Source organism: Colias croceus, chromosome 14 (genome assembly GCF_905220415.1).
Source record: "Colias croceus chromosome 14, ilColCroc2.1".
Classification (NCBI taxonomy): Eukaryota; Metazoa; Arthropoda; class Insecta; order Lepidoptera; family Pieridae; genus Colias; species Colias croceus.
In genome coordinates, this window is record NC_059550.1 from 3,303,915 (window position 1) to 3,315,974 (window position 12,060).

Below are 12,060 nucleotides of genomic sequence, written 5' to 3' on the forward strand. Positions count from 1 at the left end.
ATATTTGTAAAGGTATATCCAAGCCACGACATCACAAACATCGTTGAGGCCTCCCACTACGTGAAAGTCAGCAACTGGTGCAAGCTGGGAACCGGGAACGCAGCCAAGTGCAAGGTTACACGTTGGGTTAAGCCTTTCCGATGCCTTGGTATGTATCTATTTTTAATCTTCTGTTTCTCTAACATCATTAAACAATTTTTTTATTGTTTTACTTAATTTTCATAGAATTAAACAAGAAAAAAGTAATTGTTTGTCTCAATTTCAACATCCAACTGTTGCTTTACTTGAAAAGAGATTTTAATTAATAAAGACAAACTTTGTTAAACAAATTTAAAGTTTATAAATATGATGATGAGTATGAGATTCCGCCCACATAAAATATAACTATTTTATATTTGTTTCATATCTTTCATATTGCATTAAAGATTCCTATAATTGAAATACATAATATTAGCTTAGTGCCTAACTATAAGATGTTCCATCAAATTTTGGTAAACTGCAAAGATCATTTGGCGGCAGAAGGTCCATTCCAATCGGATGCGTTGCTGGTGCCTGAGAGCTGTCTTTTCGACCACATCCACAACCAGAGCCGCTGCTGGCAATTCTCCAGGTGGAATGCGACAGCTGGAAGAGCTTGTGCCCAGCGTGGATTGAGACTCCGGACCTTCGCTATGCTGTTGCCATGTGGAATTAGCCTGTTCTCTGGTGTTGAATTCGTATGCTGCCCAAAACATTTTAAGGGTGGGTATATTTTAAAATTCTAGCGCATATTCAATAGAATGACTTATGATGCAATTTTATAAGTAGGTATGCTTTTTTAAGATAAGCAGTTGTTTAGTATGTTTATCTAAAGTAGATTTATATTAGGTCAAATAAGAATAAACAGTTTCCAGAAATAAATTGAACATTTATTATTGTATTCTGAACAGAAAACGTGAAAATGCATAAGCCCATGGACGTCGGTGTCCCAGTGAACCCTGGTGCTGAAGAAATGTTGGCCGCCTCAGCTGCTATGGATGAGCGTGATGATGAACTGCTTGATGATGAAGATGCCTTGACCGATGATGATGATGACTCTCTGAATCTGAGCGACGACGACGATGATGACGACGCTGATGACGGTAAATTTTTATAATTGTTACAAGTGACTAAGAATTTGAATTAATCAATTAATTATTTTAATGAACCGTCAATATCTCTCTATTAATATCTCAAGACTTATAGTGTTTATAAACTACGGTAGATCTTTTTAATTTTGAAATATCTTAATATATAATAACTTAATTACATAACACACAACAAAACACACACACATACAAACATAATTATTAAATTAACTCAATATATAATAACTTTTAACAATGATCAATAATTAATTAATGAAACTATCTATACATAATAATATACTGTAACCTATTTTAAAATTTATTTAGATGTTCAATTTGCAGACATGGATGAAGACGAAGACGCAGATCTGTCTCGTGATGATGACGCCGAGGATGATGACTACACCGACGGTGATGACTCCGCCTGGCCTCACCCTGAATCTTCCTCCGCACCATCTACCACTTCTTCTACCACCACTACTACGACTACCACTACCACGGTAAATTCCTCTGTTACTAATGTTAGTCTTTCATTATTTATTTAAATATACCTACATAATTTAATTTCCTAAATAACTGATTACAATAGTGGTTTAAATTATTCAGTACACGTATTTTTTTTGCACAATTTTACACAAAATTTAAACTTTTACTAAGTACGTACGTTTTTTAAAAATTCAAGTCATAATTATATCTTGATTTGAAGCGCTATTGATCATCTAATTACGGTATGAATGTTATTAGGACTAAAAAACACAACCTAGCAGGCTTTCACTAATTCTTTAGATTAATGTTTCGCGCATTCATTACTACAGGCCTCCAGCGCCACGTCTGATCCTTACTTCTCGCATTTCGACCCTCGCACTGAACATCAGAGCTACAAGGATGCCCAGCAGCGTCTAGAAGAAACCCACCGTGAGAAGGTAAGAACATAATAGATTAATTATTATTAATTATGATCTTATTTGGCTGACCGGTTGGCTTGGTTGGTAGTGGCCCTGCCTTCCAAGCCAGAGGTCGTGGGTTCGATTCCGTAGTAGTAGTAGTTGATAATAATTTAATCGAGCGTGTACACGAGGCAAGGAATTTAGGCTTATTATTTGACGAGAATTTGAGATTCGAAAAACATATAAATAATACTATTTCTAATTCTTTTTATAGGTTAAAAATTTTGTATAAAATAAGAAAATATATAAATTTAAATTTACGTATCAGTCTATGTGATTCCCTTGTATTGTCGAAATTTAACTTTTCGGATACTGTATATGGCCCTAGACTGCTTAGCCGTACTAGAACAGCAATACAACGCGTCCAGAATGCCTGCGCACGATATTGCTGGAACGTCCCACCTAGAAGCCACATCAGTCCCTATCTTAAAGACGCCAATATTTTAAATATGGATGGACGTAGGCAATTACATTTTGCTACTTTATTATTTGGTTTAATGCACAAAAAAATACCATTATATCTATATAAAAAATTAGCTTGGTTAGGTCAACGAAGCGACCTAAAATACAAAACCAGATTTGCCAGCATAAAGCTATCAATACCCATGCACCACACTGCATCATTTAGAGGCGGTTTCACATACAGCGCCACTAAGTGCTGGAACAACCTTCCACCACCCCTGTCTGAAGTAAAAAGTATTACAAACTTTCGATTTAAATATAAAAAACATTTATTAAATACGCTGTACCAGCCTTAGTGCCGTTGATGTGTCCCGCTGTATCTGTATAGGTATATCTATTATCTACGTATATTATATCATACTTCTTATTGTAGTTATTTATTATTCTTAATTTATTATTTTTCTATACATATATTTTTATAACACATACTCATATTCTTATATTATATAAGTAGTTAGTACAAATATCTTATAAATATATAATATCTCACACTTATCACTATTTCATCATATATTATATTATCTATTTAAAAAAAAAAAAGCTGTAACTCCAACCGTCGCAACCGATAGGGGCTCCTGAAAATCAGTGCTGTTAGTGTTCCTATGGGGCACTACAGTTTTTAACTGAGTAGTCCCTTTTGATGATAGACATTACCACGCAGTTCTTTGTTGTTGTTTTTAGTTATATTTTTTAAGTTTAGTTATAAGATTTTTTATATTATTTTATTTGTAAGTTTTATTAGTTTTTAAGTTCTATTGGTTTTTTTGTTTTCTTTTTTTAATTATGTTTGTTTTTTTTTGTATCTGTGTGGTGTGTTTTGTTGTCAATAAATGTTTTTATTATTATTATTATTATTATTCCCACCCGGGGCAAATATTTGTGTGATGAACATAGATGTCATCTGATTTCCATAACACAAGCGAAAGCTAGTATTGGATTAGATCGTGCTGTGTGTGAAAATTGTCCTGAAATATTTATTTATTTATTTGGAACTAGGTAGAATTTTAATGCCATCAGCATCATACTTATTTTTGCTAAAAAATTAATTGGCATAAATTTTACAGAACAAAAAAAAGGTTTTGGTCTTCAAATCACGATGGAAGTATTCCTATAGCTAATAAAAAAGAACGATGCCAACATTCCAAAAACATCCATTGTAAGCAATATGTTTATCCTTTCAGATTACCAAAGTGATGCGAGAGTGGTCAGAGCTCGAGGACCGTTACCAACAGATGATGACGTCAGACCCCGCCGCCGCCCAGACCTTCCGTCAACGGATGACTGCTAAATTCCAATCGAACATTCAGGTACAATTTCATTATTCTACAAAATATATTTTTCTAAATAATTAATCCAATCTTGCTGGAAAATCAATAAATAAAAATAAAATCACAGAACTAGACACAGACAATAGACATATTATGCAAACACCTTCATTAAGTTCCAAAATGATCACATGGCAAAAAAAGAAACTAAATAATTACACAAAACAAAAACACACAATGATGCCAAAATTTTACAAAACAACAATAAACATAAATGTTGCAGATAAAGATTTTTCAACACTGGTTTTTAGTGACCAAATCAGTCATAATAAGTACGAGTCTAACATCCTAAATATTTTCTAAAAGACTTGCTTTTTTTCTAGACTGGCGTGTTGGCTTGGTTGGTAGTGGCCCTGCCTTCCAAGCCAGAGGTCGTGGGTTCGATCCCCACCCGGGGCAAATATTTGAGTGATGAACATAGATGTTTGCTCTGTGTCTGGGTGTTAATTATCTATATAAGTATTTATTTAAAAATTATATATTATGTATGTTTATCAGCCATCTGGTTTCCATAACACAAGCTTAGTATGGGATCAGATCGTGCCGTTTGTGAAAATTGTCCCGAAATATTAATTTATTTATTTATTTTAATTTGCCTTCAACAGTCGTTGGAAGAAGAGGGTGTGGCTGAACGCCGTCGTCTGGCTGCTCTACACCAACAGCGTGTGCTCGCTCACCTGGCTCAGCGCCGCCGCACTGCTCTTGCCTGCTACACTCGGTCTCTTCGCGATACGCCTCCTAATGTAAGTTGTTAAAATAATTATTTAGATTGTTAACTTTTCTAAGGTGTTTTTCTAGTGTGTTAAAGAAATTCATAAAAACTAAGCATCATTGGATATATTATATGCAAGACGAAGTTGCTATTTACGATCTTATTGATCCAATTTCTGAAGTTAAGCTCTATGAAATTATGTTCTTAAAAAATATTTATTTTTAGTGCACGGCTTTCATAAGGTTTGCCAATTCACTAGCTATTCCACAGTCATAAGAAAAAAGTATATGTACTACTCTATTCTTCACTTCAAAATGTACGCAGATTATGCATATCTATGCATACTCTGTGTTAAGGTATCTACCTTAACACAACAGTAAAATGACTTTCAAAACGCAAAGCGGCATACGGAATGTTCTAGAACTTCCATCCACAGGCCCACCGCGTCCAGAAGTGCTTGCAGCGCTTGGTCCGCGCCCTCGCCGCTGAGCGCAGCGGAGCGCTCACCGCGTGGCGCCGCGCTGCCGCCGCCGGACGGGAGGCTGCAGCCGCTGAACGATCTAGCGCTGCTGATAGACTTCAGGTATTTGGATAATTCTATTGGGGTGTCCGTTTGACTGTTAAATACTTCTTTGAAAAGTTAACAGAATTAATTAACATGTATGAATTCCAAAAAAATTCAGTTCTTTTCAATTATTAACTGTTTTGATAATATAAATCAAAAATATAATGTTGCACTTTCTATAGAAGAGATAAACTATGGATTTCCTACGAAAGTCAATGAAAAATCAACTTCTATGAAAATTAATTCGGTAACAGTTCCAAAATGTTTAGTCGTCTTCATGAATATTTTCAGAACAAAGAAAACTCTCAACCCAATTTGATTTCTCAGTGCTATTCTGAAAGTGCCGTAATTTTCAAATTTAATTAACATTTTTCACAGGATGCCGACCGTGCTCTGCAACGTGCCCTGTCCGCTCTCCGCCGCCGCCCACACCTCTACGCTACTATTGGAACCGCTATTGAAGACTATGTTCAGGTATTTGTTCATTTTCTGATTATTCTTTACCATACGTTTTTTAAATATATTTAATCTTTTGCATATTTGCTCGAGCTGTATAGAATTAGATGTGTTTAATACTTTTTATATTTAATTTTGTGATGTACCTTTAAATCTGAAATAAAAGTTAAAAATTTTCTGATTTCCCTTGTCTGCAATGCACTGAAAATCTTCTTTTGTTTTAATATCAAAATAAAAAAGACAAGATTATCAGGATCTGCGAGATATTATTAAATTATTTCGGCAATTATTTGGCTCAAACAACTAAAGACACCATCCACCATTCCAGTCAATGCAATCCAAGGACGACATGGCCGTATCCCTGATGTCGATGACCCCTGAAGCCGAGGAACTGTTGCTGGACCGCATCGAGGCTGAGGTGCAGAGGGAACAGGCTGCAAGGGAACAACTCAACGCTAAGAGGGACCAGCGCACTCGCCAGAGACAGGACATTGAGAATGAACGTGCTAAGGTAATTATGGAATGCTCTGCTCTCTGATTGGGTTAAAATAAAATTCGGTATGAAATTCTTGTGCTAGAAAGAAAGGAAAGACTTCTTTTACAACTGACTTAACATATCGCTGTTACTTTTCAGTTTTAATAGCTGAAAACTTTTACATAGATTGTACTACAGAAAACGTTGTTTTGTAATGGGTGCAACTGAATATAATTATAATTTGTGGTTAAGGAATCGAAGAAGATTAATTGAATGGTTTCATTTAGAAGTGTACTCATAATTTAGATTGTTTTACAAGATTTCCGGGATAAAACTTATCCTATTTCCCGGGGTAAAAAGTAGCCTATGTCCTTTCTCGGGTATCAAAATATTTCTATACCAAATTTCATGCAAATTGGTTCAGTAGTTAAGGCGTGATTGAGTAACAGACAGACAGACAGAGTTACTTTCGCATTTATAATATTAGTATGGATAGTCGTCGCTTACTACCAGACGATTCACCAGACTCTATGCCTTTCCACGTACCAGACCGCCAACGGTGTCAAGGAGAGCGAGGAAGCTGACGACGAGGCAAGCGAGGCCAGCGAGCCCGAGGACACGAGCGCGGCCCCGAGCAGCCCCTCCCCCGCGCCCCCCGCGCCCCCCGCGCCCCCCGCGCCCCCCGCCTCCCCCTCGCCCCTCTCCGTGCACGACCTCACCACGCGCGCCGCCTTCACTCAGGAGACTACTACTACTGTGAGTGTTTTATAATATACTAGCTTTCCACCCGCAGCTTCGCCCGCGCAGTCAAAGGAAAACCCGCATAGTTCCCGTTCCCGTGGGATTTCCGGGATGAAACCTATCCTATTTCCTGGGGTAAATAGTAGCCTATGTCCTTTCTCGGGTATCAAAATATCTCTATACCAAATTTCATGCAAATTGGTTCAGTAGTTAAGGCGTGATTGAGTAACAGACAGACAGAGTTACTTTCGCATTTATAATATTAGTATGGATTTCAAACATTTCGAAATTCTGAAGGATCCTGTCGCAATCAACATGTAAGTACACATTTGATATAACCGTATCTGTATGTATATAGTTATGCATCTCCTAGGAAACGTGTCATGAAGCTTTGAACATGCAGCTAATTTGGAAAAAAATGACAAAATCTCTCTATATCTATGCAATTCATGTACGAAGCAGCATGGATCAAATGACATTTATACTTTTTATTAAACATTGCCAATTCTATGTATTATATAATTGGATGTAAGTCGACCGATATTAATCATCATTTTAGGTCAATCAATAAAAATTATGTAATTTGCAGGAAATCATAACCAGCACGATGACAGAAGCCCCGGAGAGCGAGACCGAGACTGGTGAGATCAGCGAGACCTCGAGCCGACGATCCACTGGAGAGGTAATAATGATTGCAGATTTAAAGGAATATTTGAAAAGTTATCTAAAAATTTTTAAATCTATAGAAAATTCATAAAAATATTGGTCAGCAATTGCTCATGGATAATTTATTTCTGAAATGTGGTGCCTAATCTATTACTACTTTTTCATAATTTATTGCGATACACATACGTTTACGTATTAATAGCAAATTTTCTGCTGTATATCAGTTAATCAGGCTGATAGAATGAATAGAATTTTCAAATCTAGTCTCAAGTAGAAAATTGCAATAGATTGGAATTTTCAAAAAGTTGTTATAAGATAACAACAGACATCACTGAAAGTTGAAACAGACGTAGACAACACATCCAAACTCTCATATTATCAGATGATATAAAAGAGCCTAGGTACACATTTAAGATGATGTTAAATAACGTAGACCACACATTAGAACTGTCATATCAGATGTTATAAAAGAGCCAGTATACATGTACCTAAGTTGATGTTAAATAACGTAACCACTGTGGTAACCACACATTAGAACTATCATATCAGCTGGTATAGAAAGGCCAATACGCATTGAAGTTGGCGCGTTAAATGACATAGACCAAACAATATAACTAACATATTATCAGCTGGTATAAAAGAGCCAGTACACATTTTAAGTTGATGTTAAATAACGTAGACCACACATTAGAACTCATATATCAGATGATATAAAAGAGCCAATACGCATTGAAATTGGCGTTAAATGAGATAGACCAAATAAAATAACTATCATATCAGCTGATATAAAAGAGCCGATACACATTTAGGGTCCGTTCACACAGACCGGCTCTGAGAGGAGAGCAGATTCTTATCACGATGAAAACAGAGTTTTTAGTATTTGTAACTTAAGGTTTATTTTTGCGTGTGCACTGCTTTTGACATTAAGAATGCTTGAACGCGCTTGGTGTGAAATAATAAGAGGAGCTGACCGGCTCCGATCGCGTACTTTTTCTCGTTCGCGCAGCCGTTCAGCTCCGATTACATTCGCATCCGCTTTCAGATAGCTTCCAGCTGGTCTATGTGAAATAGTTGACGGCTCCGCTCCGACCAACTCCAAGCGTATACGATCCGGTCTGTGTGAAAAGAAAAATGCGCGCCGATGCTCTCCGAGCCTGTCTGTGTGAACGGACCCTTAAGATGATGTTAAATAACGTATACCACACATTAGACCTGTCATATCAGATGGTATAAAAAAGCCTGTACACATTTAAGATGATGTTATATAACGTAGACCACACATTAGAACTATCATATCAGCTGGTATAAAAAGGCCAATACGCATTGAAGTTGGCGTAGACCAAACAATATAACTATCATATCAGCTGGTATAAAAGAGCCAGTACACATTTTAAGCTGATGTTAAATAACGTAGATCACACATTAGAACTGTCATATCAGATGGTATAAAAGAGCCAGTACACATTTTAAGATGATGTTAAATAACGTAGACCACACATTAGAACTCATATATCAGCTGATACAAAAGAGCCAGTACACATTGGCGAAGGTGTTGTTCCAGACGGAGGGCGAGGGGCTGCGCGCGGCGCTGGAGCAGGCGGAGGAGCGCGCGCCGCCGCCGCCCGCGCACGCGCTCAAGCACGAGCTGCAGCACTCGCAGCCTGTGAGTATACCTCTTTGTACTATTGTGGACCAATATGTCTCACTGTGTAATCATGATATGGTTTGCTTATATCGTCCTTAAGATTAATATTCCTATCATTATCACTGTCAGCACCCAGTTGTTATTTTAAATATTGTGTCTTTTAAATTCTATAACAGTTTAATAAGTAATTACAGAATTAGCTTTTTTCTGTGTATTTCCTAATTCTCATTCAAACGCAGACTACTTTATTAATTGAAACGTATCATGAACGTTTTCTTCAGAACCTTTTGATTTCGTTTTTAGCTGATAAAGTTTTATTTCTTTCTATTATTATACCTATTGGTGTATAAATCAGTAAAATCCGGATCAAAAACCTTTTCGATCGACGTCTTCAGTCAAAAACTGTTTTGACTACAACGCAAACTCTCTCACGTCACGGAGATTTGACTGTAACATGTATATTATATGAAACTCCAGGGCTACACGGTGCGCGGCGCAGCGCCGGGGGGCGGGTCGGGCGCGCTGTACCCCGCGCTGTGCGTGGGCGGCGCCGCGCTGGCCGCCGCCGCCGCCGTCGCGCTCGCCGTCGCGCGCCGCCGCGACCGCGCGCCCTCCGCGCAGGGCTTCGTGCAGGTACGTCGGACCAATTTTACCCTTTCTAATTAACTATTCTGTGCCCTTGCTTCGTCATTCCCGTGGCCCCGTCATACCAGTGGTCCCGTCATACCAGTGATCCCGTCATACCAGTGATCCCGTCATACCAGTGATCCCGTCATACCAGTGATCCCGTCATACCAGTGATCCCGTCATACCAGTGATCCCGTCATACCAGTGATCCCGTCATACCAGTGATCCCGTCATACCAGTGATCCCGTCATACCAGTGATCCCGTCATACCAGTGATCCCGTCATAACAGTGATCCCATCATACCAGTGGTCCCGTCGTTGAAGCGACTGAGGAACACAGCGGGGTTTAGGTCGGTAGGTAAGCCAGGTAACAGGCTCCTTCCCCAGAGGCCCAGAGGGAATCTATGTATCAACATTACATTAAAAAAGGGATTCGTGCAAGTGAATTCTATAACTTTAAATGCTGCATGCCCGCATAACATGAATAGACAGTAACCTTAAAAGTATAATTATTGTAATTTATTTTTACTTTGCAATTCTATGGATTTTTAATTCTGCTTAACTGATTGTTTATGTTGTTTCTATTACCAGGTTGAACAAACCGGCGCTGTGGCCCCCACTCCGGAGGAGCGGCACGTCGCCAACATGCAGATAAACGGATACGAAAATCCCACTTATAAATACTTCGAAGTTAAGGAGTAAATTTTCTCCCCCGTAAACCCCCTACACTCCACCGCCAGGCTTGTCTTCCTTCTTCTTTCTAATGTTTCAATGCGAGACGAGACTCGCATTTTAACCCCTTCTTTAATTGGAAATATCGCCATCTAGCGGTTATTTTGCAAACTAGATACTGTTACTTCGAAACGACTTGTGGTGTGTGCTTGCGTCCTAACAATTTCTGGGTTTAGCCCTTCCCCTTATATCTATGTCCTTTATAAATTAATTCTTTATGGAATGAATGTGTGAGCCGATACTGTCCGATCTTCTTTCCGCAAGCCTGGAGGGATTTATTTACGTGTCTATAAGAAGCTTGTGTGATTAGTAAACGTATATTTTGCGATATTTCGCGGTCAGTCAAACAATACTTAAATTATAATACTTATAAGTGATATTGTTTTATATATTTATGTTACTTTTATGTTTGCACCAAATTATTTATTTATTTAACTTATAAGATTAGGGTTAAGTTTTTGTCTAGTGTTTTAGATTTTTAAGTGTCACTTTGTAGGCAAGTTTTTTAAATTAAGTTTTGAGGCAACGGCTCAAAAGATAACATCCATTTCGTTATATCTCTTGTAACATTTGTAGTTATTTTACTAACATTCCAACGATCTCAATATTTATTTGATTCTTTTTAATCTTGCATTTCTTAGGTGAATGTTATCCCTTGAGCGAGTCGAATAAACGTCCATGGTACGCAGTGTATATAAACTCCGCGTACAAATTCGAACCTTATTACTTACTCTTAAAGCCCGCTTTCCTTTTCTAACGTAGGTAGAACATAACGTGAATTTTATGTAATAAAATGCGAAAATATATTTTAATAATTATTGTGTACTTAGCGAAGGAACGGGCGGCAAAGCCGGCGCGGGCGAACGCTTTACTCAGCCTTCTAGTCTACTTCTAGTTATTGTGAACAAGTCCCTATACTTCTTTATTCTCTGTAGTATTTCCCCTTCAACTATTATTTCTATCTATTCTATCGTACGTCGTTTGCCCGCGGGACAATACTCTTAGTTCCCGATAGTTAAGAGCCTTGTACTCAAATTGAATAAAATGCCATCTAGGAGCAAAAAAGAACACATAACAGAAAATCTAGTCAAACAGTGCCATCATTGATTTACTTCTTTGTCTGTTTGAGTACTCGGCATCGGCAAGCAGTCAAGCTTATTGGGTGTATGTATGGTTATTGTATAAGTAGATGTACAAAAAGTAATACATTATATAGATGTTTTAGCGTCAGATACATAGATATAAAGCAAAATATAATTATATATCGCATTCGTCCGATTAATGTAAGGGCTTGCGCTCGTGTCTACTCCCACGTACCACACTTAATGTTACGCCGTAGTTAAGATGTAATTCTGCCTCAGTATTATATACATTTAAGCTTATATGTTACATAAGCTAATTTATATACACGAATTCTATTTGTTTACGGGCGTAGTGACGTTACTACATAAGGAAGTCATATCAGATGCGTCGGCGTTTTATTTTAACCCAAACTTGTGTGGCGCGGTGTATCGGATAAGAGATGGCGTTAGAGTCGCGCCGACGGGAAGGGTTGGAATATGCGCACGCCCGGCTTTTCGGCATTTACGTAAGATAAACTC

At 37.9% G+C, this 12,060-nt stretch overlaps 1 protein-coding gene across 9 annotated transcripts in view; it reads left to right on the plus strand.

The window, feature by feature from the left end:
• The window catches only part of LOC123697111 (amyloid-beta-like protein), a 98,658-nt gene extending 86,810 nt beyond the window's left edge, over positions 1–11,848 (plus strand). The window contains exons 3-17 of one of the 9 annotated variants that reach the window (XM_045643508.1): positions 13–148; positions 505–741; positions 930–1,121; positions 1,434–1,606; positions 1,922–2,029; positions 3,697–3,822; positions 4,446–4,583; positions 4,989–5,135; positions 5,496–5,591; positions 5,902–6,084; positions 6,598–6,804; positions 7,379–7,471; positions 9,005–9,118; positions 9,578–9,733; positions 10,319–11,848. In XM_045643508.1, the coding sequence (XP_045499464.1) occupies positions 13–148; positions 505–741; positions 930–1,121; positions 1,434–1,606; positions 1,922–2,029; positions 3,697–3,822; positions 4,446–4,583; positions 4,989–5,135; positions 5,496–5,591; positions 5,902–6,084; positions 6,598–6,804; positions 7,379–7,471; positions 9,005–9,118; positions 9,578–9,733; positions 10,319–10,429 (2,217 nt within the window). In that variant the 3' untranslated portion in view covers positions 10,430–11,848. The remainder of the gene's footprint in view (positions 1–12; positions 149–504; positions 742–929; positions 1,122–1,433; positions 1,607–1,921; positions 2,030–3,696; positions 3,823–4,445; positions 4,584–4,988; positions 5,136–5,495; positions 5,592–5,901; positions 6,085–6,597; positions 6,805–7,378; positions 7,472–9,004; positions 9,119–9,577; positions 9,734–10,318) is intronic. The other 8 variants (XM_045643509.1, XM_045643516.1, XM_045643511.1 and 5 more) reach the window with 8 other exon arrangements.
• Positions 11,849–12,060: the final 212 nt, after the last annotated feature.